Below are 24,162 nucleotides of genomic sequence, written 5' to 3' on the forward strand. Positions count from 1 at the left end.
AATATCACATGATAAAGCAAATGTTTAGGTGCTATGAGTAACCCGCATTGATCAATAAAAAAATATTTTTGGATTTTTGGAAGATTCATGGTGCTGTACCTCTTTCTTACATTATCTGGACACTGCTGTCTTTTCCAGCTGGTTTAAGCACACAGGATCTCAAACCTACAATGGTGAACTGGAAACTTCACCTTTTCACGTTTCCTATACATAGTTACATAGTTAGTACGGTTGAAAAAAGACACATGTCCATCAAGTTCAACCAAGGAGGGAATGGATGGAGGGAAGGGGGGGATATACAAGGAGGGGATGGATGATAGGTAGATTCTATACATACCCATTAATGTTATTTTGTTCTTAGAACTTGTCTAAACCTGTTTTTGCTAATATTTTTCTGTGACCATATCCTGGGTTAGACTGTTCCACAGATTCACTGTTTTCATGGTAAAGAAGGCTTGTCGCCTCCGGAGATTGAACCTTTTTTTTCTCCAGGCGGAGGCAGTGCCTCCTTGTCCTTTGAGGGGGTTTGACCTGGAAAATGTTTTCCCCATATTTCTTGTAGGGGCCATTTATATATTTAGCCAGTTTTTAATCCAGTTACAGACTAAACTTTCCAAACCCGTAGACCTTAACTTACCCATACACTTTATTAATCCCCATACAATGCAGGAGGTCATAGTAAATAATTAACACTGAGGCCCCCTGAGATCTGGTGAGATTGTGGCCAGTCAAAACCCCACTAATTTAGGGATATACCACCACCTATAATAGTGAGGCACCTGTCCCTTTAAAGCTTTTTCTTTCATTCACAATTTAGTTGGTACTTGACTTATTTTGTTACTGCCATGTTATCATAAAAATAAAAACATATTAATAGTTAGTTTTGTACTAGTTTATTACTGTGGTTTCTGTCTGCTGTACTAGTGTACTAGGTTGTTTATCATTTTGCTTTAAAGACCAAGGGCCAAGGCTAAACAATATTATTAAGGCAATGCTATTATTTTCAAAATGTGAAATGCTTCCTACTCCACTACAATATCTTTTCCAAGGAGGTTTATTGTAATAATAAATGGGAAAATTATGTTTTCTTGAAATAATTGCACAATTTGAGGATGCTGGTCAGTTTGGCATTAATGATTTGGCAGGATCACAACAGATGAAGACAGCATTTTTTAGAAAGCCAAAATAATAGAATACATAACTCTTTGTAACATAACTCTATGAGAGGTGTAGTAGTAAAAATAATAAGCTATACTCACCTGTTTCACTCCCTGGTCACTGCAGTCACAGCAGCTCCTAATACTCACTCCTCTTGGTTTCTGTCTCTTAATGAGCGCTCAGTTGTGGACCGAGTGATAATTCACCCAATCGATCGTTTAACAATTTTGAAGCAACAATTCGGATTTTATAACAATCAGCGTTTAAACTAAGTGAAAAATCATTTAAAAATCATTATTGTGATCATTTTAAAATCAGTCACAAAAAGTCGCATAGTGGGCACTCCATACCCTCAAGTATAGTATGCGTAATATAAGCTCAGGACTCTACGGTGGTCGCAATCACAGGTGCTGCTCAGCCTCAAATAGTAGTCACAATCCAAGTGCAATAGAGGTACAGCAGCGGCAACTCACCAAGTAGTGATCAAAGTTGCTTTATAAATCGAATCGGTGAAAGACTGTTTACACGAACCGATCTGCGAATTTTTAATGATTTGAGAACATGTTGAAAGATCACAATGAACGATTTCTAGCTCTTCGCTCTATCATTCGCTGTGTTTACACAAGGCAATTATCGCTAAAATGTGATCGTTATAGCGAAAATTAGAACAATAATTTTTCTGTGTAAACGGACCATTAAATGATACAATGCTGTGAGTGATAGAGCGAGGAGCCATTGGCCACTCCCTCCTCCAGTGCAGGACAGGGAGGCAGCAGAAGACTGCAGTGCTGAAGCCAGATAACTGCAGCTGACAGACACTGTTAGTGACCAGCACTGGAGCTTAGCCTGATGCCATTCATTTAACCTTATCGATACAGCAGTTATTAAAGGGGTTATCCAGCGCTACAAAAACATGGCCTCTTTCTCCCATAGACAGCACCTCTCTTGTCTCCAGCTTGGGCGAGGTTTTGCTCAGTTCCATTGAAGTGAATGGAGCTTAGTTGCAAACCACACCTGAAATGGAGACACTGGATAACCCCCTTTAACAACACTGCAGCATGCATGTTGCTATATGACAGATGTTCCTGTCATGTCTCCGATTGGCAATCCTGTGATGCAATTGGGGGGGGGGGAACAATCAGTTGTCAGACATCCAGGGCTCTCTGATGGCCTCAAAGGCTGATATGTAAAGCCTGCTATTAGGTATTTCTGCTCTGTTGTTCACATTGCGGAATGTACGCGTAAAATGTTCCACCAAACCATGCAGAACCATTTTTTCCACCATGACTTGTCAATTCTTTGAGCTGATTCCGCTAGAGAAATCCTATAAAAGTCATTGAGGCTTTGAATTTCCGCTCGAATTACGGTTGAACGGTTGAGCTAATTCCACCAGAGCTAAAAAAGAGGAAATTTCAAGCAGAAAACTGTCCCCTTCCATTCCTCACTTATTCCTCTGTGTGAACATAGCCTCAGACCAACAGCTGCTGCCATAAAACCAGGAGGAAGTGTGAATGGCAGTGGGCCCTAAGGCTAGACCCATCCAGCTGTCCCTACCTAATTGCCACAATTACCCTAAACGGTAGTGTACAACTTGACGACGTGCCCTCCCTGCATGATGAACAAAACAAAGGTCAGAATGGACAACGAAGTACAAAATCAGAACCAGGAGAATAGTCAAGAGTAGGGATGGTCCGAACCAAGTTCGGTTCGGGTTCGTACGAACCCGAACCCTCAGTAATGACTCCCGCTGTCTTAGGCTGTATCCCAGTTTTCCAGGCGTTCCTCCCGCTGTATCCGCCCGCTCCACGGAGCGGGCAGACAGCGGGAATTTGCTGCCGAGCGTTCGGGTTCATACGAACCCGAACCTCGGCAGGTTCGGACCATCCCTAGTCAAGAGCAATAGCAGAAGGTGAGAACAAACATGAAAGGAGAAATGCTAGCAGATAGATACAGCTGCCTATGTACAGTAGTCTTCATAGATGAACAATCCAGACAGCTTTCATTTATCTGAGTTCAAATCACACAAAATTTCTGCAAAATCTGTTCTAACTTTGAAAGTCTTTTTTTTTTTTTTTTTTTTTTTTTTTGTTGAAGCAGATAGCTATTGCTAGGAAAAAATACACTATAGAGGCACCTAAAAGACACAGTGATGTAGTTTGTTATTCCAGGATTATAGAAAGCTAGCATCTGATCCTTTCTTCATCACATACAAATTCGCATGGTTTAGTTTTAAGCCATAACTCTCTTAGCAGAAGCAAAGCCTTTTTATCATACGAACCTAAGCAGGCAAACTTCATGGAATGAAAAATGAAAATATGCTATAAGTTTGTAAAATATGGCTACGGAGAAGCTGAGAGGAGCAGGGGGGTTGCTAGGGCCTAAAAGGATCAGACACCAGTCCCAAGGCAGATGTTTGCATACTATTGCAAGAAAACAACTTTTAAAACATGTTAGGCTTAGATATACCACACTGTCAGTACATAGTCCCTGGATTATACTTTATCATACAACCTGTACCCATAGATACATCCGTCGCAACTCCAAATCTTTTGCTCTGTGATAAACACTAATGAATACATAACATTGCCGTATGCCGGAGTAGCTATGCGGTGTTGTGGCTGCTGCGTGGGTGAAGGGTTTCTTGGGTACTTGTCGTGGTGGCCAGGAGTGGTGTTGGAACCCACTCCCGGACAAAGGGGTACAGCCAGGGGCATTGCTAGGGTTTTAAAACATCCGGGGTACGGGCCCCCATAGTTGATTTCTGCAGTGACGTTACACACACACACACACACATATATATGTGTGTGTGTAACTTTTTTTTAAACAGATGATAACATAGGCTAGTATTTTAAATTGTGACTCACAGTCAGGGCAGCCATCAGGAATTTCAGGGCCCCATACAGCTGAAGTGTCTGGGCCCCCCATTAACAAAACAATCTGAGACGTATCTTTGACTGACGTCTCCGGAGCGGTGTGCAGAGGCAGATGCCACTGAAAGATTGTTTTTTTTTGGATATGTCTCACACCAGCCAATTTCCATGCACAAGCCCTATTATATAAGTACAGATATGCACATATTAGAGCTGCCAGTTTCCAGTTCCCTGCATTGCATTTTCGAGGTGACTAGGAATGTGGCAGATCTATGACACTGTTCACACCCGCCCAGCTCTTGGACCACTGCTCTGCCTCCAGACCACCCTCCAAGAATGATTGGCAGCTGGCTGTGCAGGATTTCAATATAGCCAAAGATGAGCCGGCTGTCAATCGTTTTCGGAAGCAGCAGCATAATGACAGCGCCATAGTTGAAGAGCAGGGTGGGCACAGTACCACAGACCCACCTGACACTGTCACAAACAATGATAGAGGTCCCTACACTGACCAGATATCAGAGACTGCCAGTTACCATGTGACTCAGGCATCTGCAGGACAAGTAAATGGAGTTACATTGCCGTGAGTGGATGAGACTCCACACGTATCGTCTCTCTAAGTCATAAACTAAATTGGGTCCATTATTTACACAGAACCGCAATAATAATTTACAATGATTCTACAAACCTGTGTGCGGTCAGTGACAAGCACCATGGGGGAGATTTATCAAACATGGTGTAAAGTAAAACTGGCTCAGTTGCCCCTAGCAACCAATCAGATCCCACCTTTCATTCCTCACAGACTCTTTGGAAAATGAAAGGTGGAATCTGATTGGTTGCTAGGGGCAACTGGGCCAGTTTCACTTTACACCATGTTTGATAAATCTCCCCCTATGCTTCTAAATGTGTCTTCCGTATATTCCCCCAATATTGGGGAATTGGTCAATGCCCCCAAAAAAGATGGTGCTATTTAAACTGTATATGCATGTATCAGACTCAGAGCATGTCCAAGGGCAATAATAATGATACATCAGACCAGAATATGGTGCACATGAGAACATAAAATATAGGGAATAAACCATTCATGGCACAATTATATGTAGCAGGTAGGGATATCACCAGAATTTTGTGTTTCATACCGACACCATCTTTTTTATTTCGATGCTTGATACTAGGGATGGTCCGAACCTGCCGAGGTTCGGGATCGTACGGACCTGAACTCTCGGCAATGATTCCAGCTGTCTGGCTGCTCTGTGGAGCGGGCGGATACAGCCGGAGGACCGCCTGGAAAACTGGGATACAGCCATAGCCATAGGCTGTATCCCAGTTTTCCAGGCGTTTCTCCCGCTGTATCCACGCTCTCCACGGAGCCAGCAGACAGCGAGAATCATTGCCGAGAGTTCAGGTTCGTACGATCCCGAACCTCGGCAGGTTCGGACCATCCTTACTTGATACCAATTCGATACTTAATAAAGCATACCTCCTTGTGCACAACTACTCCCAGCATACCTCCTTGTGCACAACTACTCCCAGCATACCTCCTTGTGCACAAAAACTCTAAGCATACCTCCTTGTGCACAAGGAGCTATGCTGGGAGTTGTAGTGAACAGAAAGGTATGCTAGGAGTTGTAGTGCACAAGAGGGTATGCTGGGAGTTATTGTTGTATGGAGAGGCTGCTGCTGCTGCACAACTGCAACTCCCAGCATACCTCCTTGTGCACTACAACTCCCAGCATACCTCCTTGTGCACTACAACTCCCAGCATACATCCTGGAGCACTACAACTCCTAGCATACCTCCTGGTGCACTACAACTCCCAGCATACCCTCTTGTGCACTACAACTTCTAGCATAACTCCTTGTGCACCACAACAGTTGTAGTGCAGATGAAGGTATGCTGAGAGTTGTAGTGCACAAGAAGGTATGCTGGGAGTTTTAGTGCATGTGAAGGTATGCTGGGAGTTGTAGTGTATGTGAAGGTATGCTGGGAGTTATAGTGCACAAGAAGGTATGCTGGGAGTTATAGTGCACAACAAGGTATGCTGGGAGTTATAGTGCACAAGGAGGTATTCTGGGAGCTGCAGTTGTGCAGCAGCAGCCGCCCAACACAACTCCTTGCATACTTCTTTGTGCACTACAACTCCCAGCATACCTCCATGATATGCTGGGAGTTGTTGTGCTGGTAGTTGTTGACTTGTTTTGGGGGGGGGGGGGGAAGAGGTTGGGGGGTGGCCCTGGGGGTGCGAGGGACAGCTGGCTACTGTGACGGTTCCAGGGGAGGATGGGAGTGGACCTGGGGTGCGAGGGATCGCTGGCTGCAGTGGCAGATCCAAGAGGGAGATGATAGAGGACGGGACCACAATGGTTAAATGATCAGTCATCAGCAGTGGTGGGTGCTTCATATGCAGCAGACCCTTGCTGTATATGAAGCTGCTCAGGAGCGGTTAGATGCCGCTGTCAGTTGTGATAGCGGCATGCACACTGTAAAAGGATCCTGGATGCAGAATTTGGTCATTGGGGTCTTTTGTTTGTTATGGAACCAAGTATCAGACTTATAGTGAGTTTTCTGTATGGATACTAAAGCTATACATGTTTTCCCTGAGTTTGCTTGGATGTGCATTCTTTGCTGTGTGCTTGTGTATACACATGTATATCATCCATCCATCATCCACACACATACACATGTATATCATCCATCCATCATACACACACATACACATGTATATCATCCATCCATCATCCACACACATACACATGTATATCATCCATCCATCATACACACACATACACATGTATATCATCCATCCATCATCCACACGCATACACATGTATATCATCCATCCATCATCCACACACATACACATGTATATCATCCATCCATCATCCACACACACACATGTTTATCATCCATCATCCACACGCATACACATGTATATCATCCATCCATCATCCACACACATACACATGTATATCATCCATCCATCATCCACACACATACACATGTATATCATCAATCCATCATCCACACACATACACATGTATATCATCCATCCATCATCCACACACATACACATGTATATCATCAATCCATCATCCACACACATACACATGTATATCATCCATCCATCATCCACACACATACACATGTATATCATCCATCCATCATCCACACACATACACATGTATATCATCCATCCATCATCCACACACATGTATATCATCCATTCATCATACACACACATACACATGTATATCATCCATCCATCATACATACACATGTATATCATCCATCCATCATACACACACATACACATGTATATCATCCATCCATCATACATACACATGTATATCATCCATCCATCATACACACACATACACATGTATATCATCCATCATACACACAAATACACATGTATATCATACACCCATCATACACACCCAACACATGCTGTATACCCTACAGTCACACTTTACACAGATTAATGCACTTATGCACAATACATATTTACATCCATGATCCATACTACTGACACACACACCCAATATACTTACTCAGCAGGGAAGCTACAGGGGGTCCATGTGGTGCAGGTCTCAGCTTCAGCTCTTCTCCTCACAGCCGCTCCGGCCCCTCCCCCTCTTCTGTCCCGGCATCATAGAGAGCAGGAAGCTAGCAGAGAAAGTAGTGAGTGTGGGGGGGAGGGGCCCGGGGGAGTGGGGAGGGGGCCCTGCTTGTGTCTACACCTCCCTGTCACCCTTCTTTCCTGTCTCTTTATAGTACGATTACTGTATAGAGACAGTGAGCAGGCTGACAGGGAGCTGCAGTGTGCGGTACAGCTGGCAGGAGTCTCTATGCAGGGAGGCTGAATGGCCGGGCCCCCCTGATTCCAGTTTTGCCTCGGGCCCCTGACAGCTGTACCGCCAATACTGCCCTGATGGCGGCCCTGCTCACAGTTGACGTCTTCTCTGATCAGATTCGCTCACTTTTCTCTTTCTTTTCCATTCAGCCGGAGCCATAACCCCCTTCTCTTCAGAATCTGCCAGGAAAAACATTTTAGGCTCCTTGCTCCAGCACACACAGTAATTAGGTCTCCTCTGTGCCCTATCTGTGCTCACATAGTATAGGCCTTCTCTCTACCCCCACATAGTTGTAGCCCCCCCTTCCCTCTGTGTCTGCATAAATTATAGGCCTCAACTGTGCCTCCAAATAGTATAACCCCCCCTGCTGTGCAGCATCCCCATATAGAATACCCCTGCTGTGCATTATTCCCGTATAGAATACCCCCGCTGTGCACCCAAATATAGTAATAATGCTCCCTGCTGTGCCATCCCACATTGTTAAATGCCCCTACTGTGCCTCCATATAGTAAAAATGTCCCCTGCTATGATCTCATATAGTAATAATGTCCCCTGCTGGGCTCCCATATAATAATAATGTCTCCTGCTTTGCCCTCCATATAGTAATAATGCCTCCTGCTGTAACCCCATATAGTAATAATGTCTCCTGCTGTGCCTCAATATAGTAATAATGTTTCCTGCTGTGCCCCAATATAGTAGTAATGCTTCCTGCTGTGCCCCAATATAGTAGTAATGCCACCTGCTGTGCCTCCATATTGTAATAGTGTCCATGCTGTGCACCCAAATATAGTAATAATGCTCCTGCTGTGTCCCCCATAGTAAAAATGCCCCCACTGCTGTGCCCTCTATATAGTAAAATAGCACCTACTGTACCCACCATAGTAATAAAGTTCCCCCCTCTGCCTACAATAAACCTGCCCCCTACACACACTATCCCACCTGACCCCCCTACACACACACACACACACACACACACACACTACCCCCACCTGACCCCCCCTACATACTACTACCCCCATCTGAGCCCCCCATACACACTACTACCCCCATCTGAGCCCCATACACACACTACTACCCCCATTTGACCTCCCCATACACACACTACTTCCCCCCATCTGACCACCCCATGCACACACTACTACCCCCATCTGACCTCCCCATACACACACTACTACCCTATCTGACCTCCCCATACACACACTACTACCCCCATCTGAGCCCCCCATACACACACTACTACCCCCATCTGAGCCCCCATACACACACTACTACCCCCATCTGACTTCCCCATACACACACTACTACCCCCATCTGACCTCCCCATACACACACTACTACCCCATCTGACCCCCCATACACACACTACTACCCCCATCTGATCTCCCATACACACACTACTACCCCCATCTGAGCCCCCATACATACACTACTACCCCCATCTGACCTCTCCATACACACACTACTACGCCCATCTAACCCCCCATACACACACTGCTACCTTCATCTAACGCCCCCTTACACACACTTCTACCCCATCTAACCCCCCATACACACACTACTACCCCCTATCTGAGCCCTCCATACACACACTACTACCCCCATCTAACCCCCCCCATACACACACTACTACCCCCTATCTGAGCCCTCCATACACACACTACTACACCCTATCTGAGCCCCCCATACACACACACTACTACCCCCTATCTGAGCCCCCCATACACACACTACTACCCCCTATCTGAGCCCCCCCCATACACACACTACTACCCCCATCTAACCCCCCCCCCATACACACACTACTACCCCCTATCTGGGCCCCCCATACACACACTACTACACCCTATCTGAGCCCCCCATACACACACACTACTACCCCCATCTGAGCCCCCCATACACACACAGAGTACTATCTGGTCACCATCCCCACACACTGCCAGCCCCCGCCCCCCCCGGGTGCCAATACTTTTCCCCACACACTCCCCCACCTGATATCACACACACACACACACACACACACACACTACACTGCCATCCCCCCCTCCCAACACACACAGTAACCCCCCGGGGGTTACAATACTCACCCCGTGCTGCAGCCTGAGGTGGAGGAGCGCGGCGGGGGAGAAGCTTGGCCCCGCTACAGCCGGCTGTGACGTCCCTGGAGCGCAGGCGTGCCAGAGCGTGCAGCGTCCACTGCGGCCCTCCGTCCAATGAAGAGCGGGGTGACGTCACGAGGTGTCCGGAAGTGATGCCGGCCGATCCCGCTCCCGCGGCACGCCAGCGCTGAAGTAACAGCAGCCTGGGGCCGCTGATAGTGATCTATCACAGACCCCGACTGCTGTTATTTCGGCGCTGGCGGGATCAAAAAGACTTTCGGGGCTAGGCTGAAATTATTCGGGACTTGGGCCACCCATACTTAGTATTGGTGCCCCCTAGTATCCCCACTCAGTATTGGTGCCCCCTAGTATCCCCACTCAGTATTGGTGCCCCCTAGTATCCCCACTCAGTATTGGTGCCCCCTAGTATCTCCACTCAGTATTGGTTCCCCCTAGTATCCCCACTCAGTATTGGTGCCCTGAGTATCCCCACTCAGCATTGGTGCCCCTAGTATCCCCACTCAGTATTGGTGCCCCGAGTATCCCCACTCAGTATTGGTGCCCCCTAGTATTCCCACTCAGTATTGGTGCTCCTAGTATCCCCACTCAGCATTGGTGCCCCCTTGTATCCCCACTCAGCATTGGTGCTCCTAGTATCCCCACTCAGCATTGGTGCCCCTAGTAACCCCACTCAGTATTGGTGCTCCTAGTATCCCCACTCAGCATTGGTGCCCCCTAGTATCCCCACTCATCATTGGTGCTCCTAGTATCCCCACTTAGTATTGGTGCCCCCTTGTATCCCCACTCAGCATTGGTGCCCCTAGTATCCCCACTTAGTATTGGTGCCCCCTAGTATCCCCACTCAGTATTGGTGCCCCCTAGTATCCCCACTCAGTATTGGTGCCCCCTAGTATCCCCACTCAGTATTGGTGCCCCCTAGTATCTCCACTCAGTATTGGTTCCCCCTAGTATCCCCACTCAGTATTGGTGCCCTGAGTATCCCCACTCAGCATTGGTGCCCCTAGTATCCCCACTCAGTATTGGTGCCCCGAGTATCCCCACTCAGTATTGGTGCCCCCTAGTATTCCCACTCAGTATTGGTGCTCCTAGTATCCCCACTCAGCATTGGTGCCCCCTTGTATCCCCACTCAGCATTGGTGCTCCTAGTATCCCCACTCAGCATTGGTGCCCCTAGTAACCCCACTCAGTATTGGTGCTCCTAGTATCCCCACTCAGCATTGGTGCCCCCTAGTATCCCCACTCATCATTGGTGCTCCTAGTATCCCCACTTAGTATTGGTGCCCCCTTGTATCCCCACTCAGCATTGGTGCCCCTAGTATCCCCACTTAGTATTGGTGCCCCCTTGTATCCCCACTCAGCATTGGTGCTCCTATTATCCCCACTTAGTATTGGTGCCCCCTTGTATCCCCACTCAGCATTGGTGCTCCTAGTATCCCCACTCAGGATTGGTGCCCCTAGTATCCCCACTCAGTATTGGTGCTCCTAGTATCCCCACTCAGCATTGGTGCTCCTAGTATCCCCACTCAGTATTGGTGCCCCCTAGTATCCCCACTCAGTATTGGTGCTCCTAGTATCCCCACTCAGCATTGGTGCTCCTAGTATCCCCACTCAGTATTGGTGCCCCCTAGTATCACCACTCAGTATTGGTGCTCCTAGTATCCCCACTCAGCATTGGTGCTCCTAGTATCCCCACTCAGCATTGGTGCCCCCTAGTATCCCCACTTAGTATTGGTGCCCCTAGTATCCCCACTCAGCATTGGTGCCCCTTAATATCATCAATAATATTGATCCCTTTCTCTCATTCGCACACCTGATCCTTTTTCTATTTAATCTCTCAGCATTTTTGAGAGTGAAGTAACTAAGAAAAGTACACATCCAAATTGTTCCCAGGGCTCTGGTTCAATAACTATGCCACACTAGCAATGAATTAATGGTGATGTCAAGTAACATGACTGCATTTTCCAATGGTTGGAGGTTGTGGTGGTATTTATGATGGCACTGTCAGGTATACCTAATGCCTAAATGATGATGAAGTATCTTGCATTCTTATTGTAATATTCTCTGTTGTCCATAGAAACTAAGCAGAGGTCAGCTTTAATTTCATTTCAACTCTCCTCCCATGAAATACTGATTGAAATTAACTTTTTCCAAAGTATGGGTCAGCAGCAACATGACTACATTGACTGTCCACTATATTCACTAGGAACCCACATTATTTTAAGAGTGCAGTTTACATCGGACACTTATAGGACGTTTTCAGTGATGTTGTCTGCAGTATATTGGCATAAATCAATATATCAGAAATCCAAATATAATAAAGAATAGTCAGGTATGTAAAAGATTACCAAAAACTCTACATTCCAGTTTTCCTTGTTTGTTAAATGCTCTAGTTAAAAATCTCCATAGTGTTTATTTGTCATCAGCCAGTGAATTGTCCAGCACTTTATTAGGGGCACTTTGGTGCAGTCTGCCCCTGCAGTCTAGCAATGCAGGTTGTGAGAGGTACAGTACTGCAGTACTGAGCTACGGGACATAGAACTGCAAGCTCCCTATCTCTCCCCCCTCCATCCCAGCTCAGGATCTGCAAGGAGGAAGGAGGGGAAGGGGGTGTTTCAATGTTTTGGTGCAGTTCACATAATGCTGGATGCAGGAACAAGCTGAAATATCCATGGGACTCTTAAATTCCTGAGGTCATAGTTAAAACAAGCTTCAAGGTAATATTAGATTTCTTCCATCATCATACATTCTATACATATTTCTTTTCCTCAGCACTTTTCTCAAGATTGCATGATTCCTTTCTCTTTTCTCTCGTAACCTCTTATTGCTCATGTCCTAACTATTACTATGTAACTGTAGTGTCTCTAGTTCATTATAAATTAATGACATAATGAATCCCTGCTCTACAACTGTAACCGGAGCTATTGCTCTGAAATTAAAGAAAATGCGACCAGTTACAACTTTTTTTGTCCTTATAGATTGCAGCTTGGCAATAACTGAGTAAGAATTCTACATAAAATATAGACCTACAGTGTTATCTATGTTGACATATTTCTCACCCTGATGTCCTGTCCTTATGGTGTGCACAGGGATTCTCCTGACTTACTGACCCCTCACTGTACTCTGTTTCTCTGTTCAACCAGATGGCCCCTGGGCATCTTAAATTCTCCCATCTCTTCTGTGTTCTGTACCTGGCTATGCTTTTCCATTCAGCTCTTTCTGCAGAGAGTAACAGGGGCCAGAGAAAAATAGTCCATGTTCAAGGTTAGTGGCTGACCAATTTTGAACTTTTTGTACAAGACCGTAATGCAACCATATTCATCTATTAACAATTGCTTACATTAGTTGGACACCTACACAAGATTTATTTATAGCTAAATGAAATGATTTAATTCCACATGACAATGTTTTGATTCCAATACCGATTTACATCCTATGATTATAGTGATATGAGTGAACTGGAGCTAGGTCAGATCATACTTGTATGCATGTGCCTACTCTGCTGCTGCTAAAAGGGCTTAACCCAGTAAATGCCCCTTTCTACATGTAACTGGTTACGTTGGGAGAAATTTAGCAAGCAGTCTGCTTGTAAGAAAGACCTTTCTTGCCCATAGTAACCAATTAAAGCTCAGCTTTCATTTATTAATAGAGATGAGCACAATTCAAGCATGCTCAGGTTTATTCAAACCCAAGTTTGCAGCATTTTATTAGCGGTAGCTGAAGAAGTTGGATGCAGCCCTATGGCTCCCTAGAAAAAAAGGATTCAGCCTATGGCCCAGGACTCGATAGGACTGCATACAGCTTCTTCAGCCACCATAATCAAATGCCAGAGTGTTCAGGTTCGGATGAACCAGGGCGTCCTTAAGGTTTCCTTATGTCTACTTGTAATATGTAATATTTGAAAGCTGAGCTGTGATGGGTTGCTATGTGCAACAATAGATAATATATATCTTTTTTTTTCATAATACTTCATACACTAGTTTGTCTGGCTCCTTAAGGATGGTGTTGATTGAACAGTTCGAGAAAAGTTAGGTTCGAGTCGAACATCTCGATTTTCTCGAACTCGAACCGAACATTTTTCAGTGTCTCCTTATTTCATTGCATGCCGCCATTTCGATTAGTCAGATAGGAAGTGAGATTAGTGAGATTAGTCAAATAGGAAGTGAGATTAGTCAAATAGGAAGTGAGATTAGTCAGATAGGAAGTGAGATTAGTGACATTAGTCAGATAGGAAGTGAGATTAGTGACATTAGTCAGATAGGAAGTGAGATTAGTGGGGTGTTTAGCAAGGTTAGACTAGCATTTTTGCAACAAGCATTTTCCTGTCCATAGAAAACATTGCAGTCGCAGCAATACTTAGCTTTGGGATTGCAGGCTGAATATTGGATTTGCCAATTTACACATAGTGCCCAAAAGTGTATTTTGGTCTGCTCACATCTGTTGTTAAATTGTTACAGTAATTTATCGTACATCGGATTTGTATATGTGCATTTGTTCAGTGATTACAGCTGTATTCCTACCAGCTGACATACGTTCTCAGTCCAATAGTCTGGAATATCAGTCCTGTAGTCGTTAATATCAGTCCAATAGTCTGGAATATCAGTCCAATAGTCTGTAATATCAGTACCGTAGTCTCTAATATCAGTCCAGTAGTCTGAAATATCAGTTCGATAGTCTGTAATATCAGTCCTATAGTCTGTAACAGCCCGGGGCCTATGGTAAAGTTAATCCGCCCCTGCCTGCACTGCTAGGGGTAGCTGCCACATGTGGGTTGGCTACACTGCTAGGGGCATCATGGGGTTTAACTGTACTGCTAGGGGCATCATGGTCGGTTAACTGCACTGCTAGGGGCATCATGGTCAGTTAACTACACTGCTAGGGGCATCATGGAGTTTAACTGCACTGCTAGGGGCATCATGGGGGGTTAACAACAATACTGGAGTCATGTGGGGTCATATTCACATTATAAACATAATAACTAAAAGATTCAGTATGCACTACACGCCAACCCCCTCCATAACCCCACCCCCATCAGACCAAAGCCACACCCCTGTGCAGCTGCACCATGGAAAAGTTATTTTGCCTGAAGCTGGTCCGTGGTGGAAAAAAGTTGGGGACTGCTGGTATACAGGATATACCCATTTATAACCTGAACAGTGGTCATAAATGTAATATTAATCTACTGTCAATAAAAATACCTAATCTATTGTATCTCTGCCCTCAGTTCTAACTTAGCTGAGGAACCTAAAGATCAGCAATTCTCTTTATGTCAAGTTCTCCTTTAAAGATAAGCTAAATTCAGTATTTGGCGGGACATTTATCTAGATTCCAAGTTTTAATTTAGCAACAAATCAGCTGTATCCTTGGAATCCTGCCAAAATATAATTCTTGCATGTCTATCGGTGACATTGGTACTCAGGACACAGTGGGACTGAATAAATTAATACTTAGACAGTGTAGACTAAAGAGTCCAAAATGTACCAAATCTATCACAGTGGCTTATGTTCTTTAATAAATTTGGTGCATCTTTACATATTACTGTCTAAGTTTAGCCAAACCATTAGCTTATTTTATGAAAAAATGTTGCATGCCCCCTTTCCCAGTTAGCAACACTCTCTTGTTGAACGAGGTCCAAAAGTGTCTGAGGGTACAAACCCACTTGACGTATTTGCTGCGTGAATCAGTCTTAAAAATAAGCAGGCAAAACGCAGGTTGGCTTTATACGATTGTTCTGCGTTAAAATACGCAATTGCGTATTTTTGAAGCGTGAAGCTTGTTAGCAAAGCATCAGTTGTTAACAACCTGTGCGAAAAACGCATGTAGCTTCACACTTCAAAAATACGCAATTGCGTATTTTAACAACTGATGCTTTGCTAACAACAAGCTTCACGCTTCAAAAATACGCAATTGCGTATTTTAACGCAGAACAATCGTATAAAGCCAACCTGCGTTTTGCCTGCTTATTTTTAAGACTGATTCACGCAGCAAATACGTCAAGTGGGTTTGTACCCTAAAGCACATGAAGGACTTACTTATGAAGAGCAAGGCATGTACTGGATGTCAGATTTTTGGAGCAAATTGTGTCATCTCAAAAGTAATCCCACCATAGTCTTTTTTTTTTTCTATTCATTTTTTCCCTTAAGGACTCATCTATATAATAAAAATGAAAGTCTGTCTGTCTGTCTGTCTGTCCCATATAGACTTCCAAACGCCTGAACCGTTTGACCCCAAATTTGGCCCACAGATACATTGGGTGCCCTGGAAGGTTTTTACACAGGTGATATAATTAGCTGCAGCTTTGCCCAGTGGAAACGGCAGTTGGAGCCTTAGCAACCAATAGGATTACTGCTCTCATTTTCACAGGGAGCAATGGTTGCTAGGGAAGCTGCCTCACAACAGATCCACAGTAATAACTGGTAGACCCCCTACTCCATCTATACAGTACATGTATACAGGACCCCCTACTCCATCTATACAGTATATGTATACAGGACCCCCTACTCCATCTATACAGTACATGTATATACAGGGCCCCCTACTCCATCTATACAGTACATGTATATACAGGGCCCCCTACTCCAACTATACAGTACATGTATATACAGGGCACTACAGGTATACCAAACTGTGACTGGGTAACACTGCCACACCAGACCTGACCAACACCGCCATACTTTGCTGGATAACACTGTCACACCAGACCTGACCAATACCGCCATACTGTGCTGGATAACACTGTCATACCAGACCTGACCAATACCGCCATACTGTGACTCGGTAACACCGCCACACCAGACCTGACCAACACCGCCATACTGTGACTGGATAACACTGCCATATCAGACCTGACCTATACCGCCATACTGTGCTGGATAACACTGTCATACCAGACCTGACCAATACCGCCAAACTGTGACTGGGTAACACCGCCACACCAGACCTGACCAATACCGCCATACTGTGACTGGATAACACTGCCATACCACACCTGACCAATACCACCATACCATGACTGGATAACACCATCATATCAGACCTGACCAATACCGCCATACTTTGACTGGATAACACCGCTATACCAGACCTGACCAATACCACCATACCATGACTGGATAACACCGCCACACCAGACCTGACCAATACTACCATACTGTGACTGGGTAACACTGTCATAACACACCTGACCAATACCACCATACTATGACTGGAAAAAACTGCCATACCAAACCTGACCAATACCGCCATACTATAACTGGATAACACTGTCATACCACACCTGACCAATACTGCCATACTGTGACTGGATAACACTGCCATACCAGACCTGACCAATACCTCCATACTATGACTGGATAACACTGCCATACCAGACCTGACCAATACTGCCATACTATGACTGGATAACACTGCTATACCACACCTGACCAATACCGCCATACTGTGACTGGATAACACCACTATACCAGACCTGACCAATACCGCCACATTGTGACTGGAGAACACCGCCACACCAGACCTGACCAATACCGCCATACTGTGACTGGATAACACCGCCATACCAGATATGACCAATACCGACACACTGTGACTAAATAACACTGCCATACCAGACCTGACCAATACCGCCATACTGTGACTGGATAACACCGCTATACCAGACCAGACCAATTCCACCATACTGTGACTGGATAACACCGCCACACCAGACCTGACCAATACCGCGATACCCGCCTCAAAAAGACACCAGATTTTCTGGCAAGTCTGAACGGGAGGGTACTGCCCCTCTGCAAGGTGCTACCCTACGCACCAGACCATGGGTGCCTAATGGTTAATACGACCCTGCAGGTATACAGGACACTACAGGTATACAGGACCCCAAAACTATACACTACAGGTGCACGGGACCTCCACCAACTATATACTACAGGTATACAGGACCCCAAACTTTACACTACAGGTATACAGGACCCCAAAACTATACACTACAGGTATACAGGACCTCCACCAACTATATACTTCAGGTATACAGGACCTCCACCAACTATATACTACAGGTATACAGCACCTTCGCCAACTCTATACTACAGGTATACAGGACCCCAAAGCTATATACTACAGGTATACAGGACCTCCACCAACTCTATACTACAGTTATACAGGACCTTCAAACTATGCACTACAGGTATACAGGACCCCCAAACTATATACTACAGGTATACAAGACCTCCACCAATTATACACTACAGGTATCCAGGACCCTCAAACTATAAACTACAACTATACAAGACCTCCACCAACTATACATTACAGGTATACAGCACCAACTATATACTACAGGTATACAGGACCCCCGAACTATACAGTACAGGTATACAGGACCTTCACCAACTGTACACTGCAGGTATACAAGACCTCCCTCAACTATACACTACAGGTATACAGCCCCCCAACTACACACTACAGGTATACAGGACCCCTTCAACTATACACTATAGGTATACAGCCCCCCCAACTATGCACTATAGATATGCGAGACCCCTAAAAACGATACATTGTGGGTATACAGAACCCCTCCAACTATGCACTACAGGTATACACTAATTTCACTGATTAACTTTATACCCGGGCAGCGCCGGGTACATTTTCTAGTTAGTTATATTAACAAGACTATGATAAACTAAAAAATTTAATATTATGCACTACTGCATCTTGACTTCAGGGGTAATAGAGGCTACCCGTGACCACTGGTAAAGTTTGGGTTAAGAGCACCTGGGGCAAGGCAAGAATTTGCATGCCATAACCTGTGGACCATTGGCTATACATGAGTCGCTAACTTGGTTAGTGAGAGAATGCTTATGGTACATGAGTTGGCACATGGTGGTGCAAAAATTGTGCAGTATTAAGTGCAATTTGAACCCAATTCCTTACCTTGCTGTTGCCTGGGATAACCTGTCATTCTCTGCCTCCTCTGCAATAATCTGTAACACAGCAGGGAAGTGACAAACAATGGAGATGACTTAAAATAATGCTTGTCTCTATTATTTCTATGTAACGTTTTTTTTTACCAAATTTATTTTCTTTTCTTTTTCCTCATTCCTCATCATTAATTACTCATTTTAGAGGGTGAGACTGGTGAAGTGATTGTGCAGACAGCTCCTGGTATAGTGACCACACACCGAGGTGGTACCATTATTCTTCCATGCCGATACCACTATGAACATTCTGGAGAGGACCCTGCACCAGTGCGCATTAAGTGGTCCAAGATTAGTGATCCTGCAGCCTTCATTGATGTGTTTGTGGCTCTGGGGAAAGAAAGCAGAGGATTTGGCTCCTTTAGGAACCGTGTATCTCTTCAAGAGCATGACCCCGGGGATGCTTCACTGATCATCCACAATGTTACTCTAGATGATTATGGAAGATATGAGTGTGAGGTGACCAACGAGTTAGAGGATGACACAGGAACAGTAAAACTGGATTTAGAAGGTAGTTCTCATGGAAACAAATGTATATTTCTAAGATTATATTTAGTGTTTAGTATCCCACATGTGATTTGCCTTTTGATTCCTCCTTTTTCCTTCATTTCAGGTGTTATCTTCCCCTACTACCCACGACTGGGGCGGTATAAATTGAACTTTCATGATGCTGAGCAGGCTTGTAAGCTGCAGGATGGAATTCTGGCTTCATATGACCAGCTTCATGAGGCCTGGCTTAATGGGCTGGACTGGTGCAATGCAGGGTGGCTGCATGATGGCTCGGTGCAGTATCCAATCGCCAAACCCCGTGAAGAATGTGGTAAAAAAGACACCCCTACTGGAGTTAGAAACTATGGCTACAGACACAAGGATGATGAGCGTTATGATGCTTTCTGTTTTACTTCCAATCTTAATGGTAACATTTTTCTTTACAATCATATTACCCCATTACTGTAAATGACAAGAACAGAACATAACTATTACAGATCACTCAAGTCAATAAACATACAGGCCATGTGCTTTTATATAAGTTAATTTCAATATAACTTCCATACCATAGTAGCAGACCATGCAGCTGCTATAGGACCCCTGGGAATAGAAAATAGGCTGCCGGGTCATAGAAAGGTTGTAGAGGCTGATCCTTCCTGTGTAGCACAATCTGGCCTCCTTAAAGAGAACCTATCACCACTTCTAACCTGTGTGCTTTAGTAAATACTTGTATTCCAAATGAAATAATCCTGGAGGATATTTTCTTATAGCTCTATGATGTGCTGTTCTTCTGTTCCGTCTAATTAGAAATGTATGTCTAAATAACCAACTGGGTGATACCAGACGGATGCATGTCCCTACACTGACACTGTCGGCTCTGTTTGGATAGTGTCAGACACACTCCCCCAATTGGTAAGACCCAGTTAGTTATTAAGTCATGTAATTCTTTGAAGAATAACAGAAAAATGGCACATCCCAGAAATATAGAAATCAGTGATCCAGAATAGTTTTTTCACCGGGAATACAATATTTACTAAAACAGACAGGTCAGGAATGGTGACAGGTCCATTCAGTTTATTGCTGTAGGGTACTCACTCCAATTTGTGTCACTACTTTTGAATAATAATGTACTGTTGTAGTCCATGATTTCATGTGTTACATATGCAAGCTTCAGCAGAAAAGTATTTGAAAAGATGAAAGGAAAATTTAATGTTAGTCACTAAAAAGTTTATTGATCTATGTACCGCTTCTTCTACTTCACAGTTGATGAAAAATATATACTGTTAGCTAGTTTGGAGCATTATCAAAGGTTGTGCTCATAAAGTACAGTACAAAACTCATGTATGTGCAGTAGTAAAAATCCAGGCTAAGCATTGAGGGTGAGGTAGTCATGGGGAAGCCCAACAGTAGAGCTGAGGCAAATGGAAGGGGGGGGGGGGCAATCAAGTTGTAGGTACATAGCAGGACATTGCAAGAACAGTTTTTTGTTATCTGGTTATTTGCTTAATGCAGAGTTGTACCAGTGAGCTCAAAGATAATCCACTTTACTGCTTCACTGTCAGGTTTCAATTAGAGATGAGCGAACCTGCCGAGTTTCGGGTTCGTATTAACCTGAACTCTCGGCTTCTGACTGCCGCTGTTTGCCCGCTCCGTGGAGAGGGTGGATACAGCCTAAGGACCGCCTGGAAACCGGGATGCAGCTTATGGCTATGGCTGTATCCCAGTTTTTCCAGGCAGTCCTCCGGCTGTATCCACCCTCTCCACAGAGCGGGCAGACAGCGGCAGTCAAAAGTCGAGAGTTCAGGTTCATACGAACCCGAACCTCGGCAGGTTCGCTCATCTCTAGTTTCAATGTTTAGACTATACGGTCCGATATTGCACTGTACGCGGCCACTGATCTGCTAATGTCTTTTGACAAATTGTTAACAGACATGTCAATGGAGTTTATATACAGGTTTGTACTTTATATAAACAATGTGAAGATGTGTTCCAACCTTAACTATGTTGTTAATGGTGAGGTTTATATATGTAGTTTTCATCCATGGGCTGCTAACCCCAATTGTAGCCATGGTGTTGGGTTAGTGCTTGGAGACAGAACTTAAACATAGTGTATAACAAACCTAAGGGCCCTATTACATGGAGCGATTCAGGCGAATCAGGCAGATATCATTCTGTGCAATAAAGACAGCTATCAGCAGAGGAGATGATCATCGGCAGACTGTTGTCTTTTAAAATCAGCTGATGAAAGGGGTACTCCTGTATATAGAAAATAATAAACATGTTGTTTACCTGTCCATGCTCCCCCGGTGCCCTCCTGCCTGTTTCTCGCTAACCACAGCCGCCAGTGATTGGCTGAACGGCCTGTGACTGCAGAGACGGGATCGGAAGTGCCGGAGGCTGTACCGGTCAGTGAGGAACGCAGAAACAAACAAGGAAGACTTTGGGGGAGCATAGACAGGTAGGCACATGTTTATTATTTTCTATTCATGCCGGAATACCCCTTTAGGGTGCCTTTACATGTAGTGAGTTCGCAGCAGATTTCACCCTTTTTCGCAGCAAATCCACTGCGAGAATGTAGGGCCATAGATTGTAATGGTACCGAATATTGCAGTTGATTTGCTGCAAAACTCGCAGTGTGAATTCCGCTGCAAACTCGCTACATGTGAAGACACCCTTAAAGCAAGGGCTGTTCAGACATCATTAACAATGTCCATTCAACCCCTGCCGCACAAGCTGTGTAATAGGCTCTGTAAGTGAGCTCAGATCTAGCAGATTGGTGCTCCCTTATCCAGCAAATCGGACCATGTAATACAGCCCTAACTAATGAAGTGTTAGATGGCAGAGGTCAGAGTGCTGGGACCCCCTCCCCCCACAATCCCCAGGACTGGGGCACTGTGTCTTTGTTTTAAATGGATCTGTAAGTCAAGTCAAGTGTGCATGCCTCCACAGAATTCATTGTCTAAAGAGCTGCTGAAAAATGCTGAGTGCAACTCGCAGCTCCATTATAAAGACCTGGGGCCTTGTTCTGGAGATTGCAGACGTCCCAGCAGTCGGACCTCCTGGCATCTGACACTCAGAAATGATTTATACTAGTATATCTCTTTTATGTAACTCAATTAGATATTAGATATTGAAGTATATGACGGTCAATATCTTTTTATTGTACTATATTGCTGTACCAAGCATTTTCACACTACCGCCTGCATATGTTTATAAGCATGCATTAGTAGTTTAGAAAATGTTGCATCTAAGCAGGTTTGTAGAATGTCGAGTCATGAAACTTTAGATTTAGATTATGCGTATATTCATATCTATCTCGCCACTGCCAGTGATTGGCTGAGCAGGCGGTCATCCCCAAGACAAGTCAGTCTTGAAAGACTCCTAGGAGGAAATCGGGGGACTGTAGACAGGTAAGTATAGCTTCTTTATTATTTTTTTTACATGTGTTAATAGTAGAGATTTTACTATGCTGTCCAGATAGAGAATTCCCTCAGGATTGGAAGACTGCAGTGTAGTGAACTAAAGAAGACTATACCCAGACATGTAAGGTAATCCTCAACCACTTAACAACTCTATATATGTAGCTGGCATACAGGTATCGGGACATTGCATAATTGTTTATTTCATTATTGTATATACATGTTCAATATGTGTTTTTGCCCTTTAGGAAAAGTTTATTTCTTGAAGACATACCACAAGATGAGTTTTCCAGAGGCAGCTAAAGCCTGTGAGAACAATGGTGATACAGTAGCCAAAGTCGGTCAACTATATGCAGCCTGGAAACTGCAGCTTTTGGACAGATGTGAAGCAGGGTGGCTTGGTGACGGCAGTGTCCGCTACCCCATTGTAAATCCACGGCAGAGGTGTGGAGGAACAGAGCCTGGCGTGAGGAACCTAGGGTTTCCTAGTAAAAAGTATAAATTATTTGGGGTTTACTGCTTTAAGAAAAAAAGTGACACAAAAGAAAATGATGAAAAAAAGAAGATCAAGGATGGAATCAACCAATGGAAATCTAATCATGTGTAGAGTATGTGAGAAAAGAGCTTGCTCGACATTGATGGTCATCATGATCTGAAATGAATACCAATATATACACACATATCAATGCACACATAAAGAACAACCTTCAATTGCTTGAAAATGGGTCAATATACATAACATATCTAAGCTGATAATAAGATTATAAAAAACTGTGGAAGAAACACTGTAGACATGGAAGGACTGAAGAGAAAAACAGATATGGACTCTCATGTCAAATCTCATGGACGTCAAGTAAAGAGTTCAAGAAGATAAATAAGGTCTGGATCATATTCTCATCCCAGGTTTAAGGGAATGAATTACAATGTTCAAAGCACAACCATGCTCCATTTAACTTGATAAACTCTTCATTTTTCTGAAAAGAGTAAGAAATGCATACTGAAAGTGCAACTACAACTAATACATGGGAATACAGAACTTCTCTGATGGATATACAGTCTGCTGTAAGAAAGATTATAGTATTGGAATACACTCTGAATTCTTGACAATGATTGTGCTCAATATACCATCCAAGATAACTCAGAATCAATTGTGTAATAATATTATTTTGTATTTGGATGGATATATTAAGTTGTATTTGGAGATGGGGGTTAGGGTGGGTACAGGGAGACCTAGGATTCCTTCACCAAGCATGTCTTTATGGAAACAAATTCTGTATTGTCCCACATGG

General features: G+C 44.3%; 1 protein-coding gene across 1 annotated transcript; it reads left to right on the top strand.

The window, feature by feature from the left end:
• Positions 1-12,643: 12,643 nt before the first annotated feature.
• On the top strand, positions 12,644-23,958 carry HAPLN4 (hyaluronan and proteoglycan link protein 4). Its single transcript, XM_069964404.1, has 5 exons — positions 12,644-12,710; positions 13,137-13,257; positions 19,114-19,476; positions 19,579-19,881; positions 23,122-23,958. Exons 2-5 carry the CDS (start codon positions 13,137-13,139, stop codon positions 23,478-23,480), a joined length of 1,146 nt encoding a protein of 381 aa, XP_069820505.1. The 5' UTR covers positions 12,644-12,710; the 3' UTR covers positions 23,481-23,958.
• The last annotated feature ends 204 nt before the right edge of the window (positions 23,959-24,162 follow it).

This window comes from Dendropsophus ebraccatus, chromosome 3 (assembly GCF_027789765.1).
Source record: "Dendropsophus ebraccatus isolate aDenEbr1 chromosome 3, aDenEbr1.pat, whole genome shotgun sequence".
NCBI classification, from domain to species: Eukaryota; Metazoa; Chordata; class Amphibia; order Anura; family Hylidae; genus Dendropsophus; species Dendropsophus ebraccatus.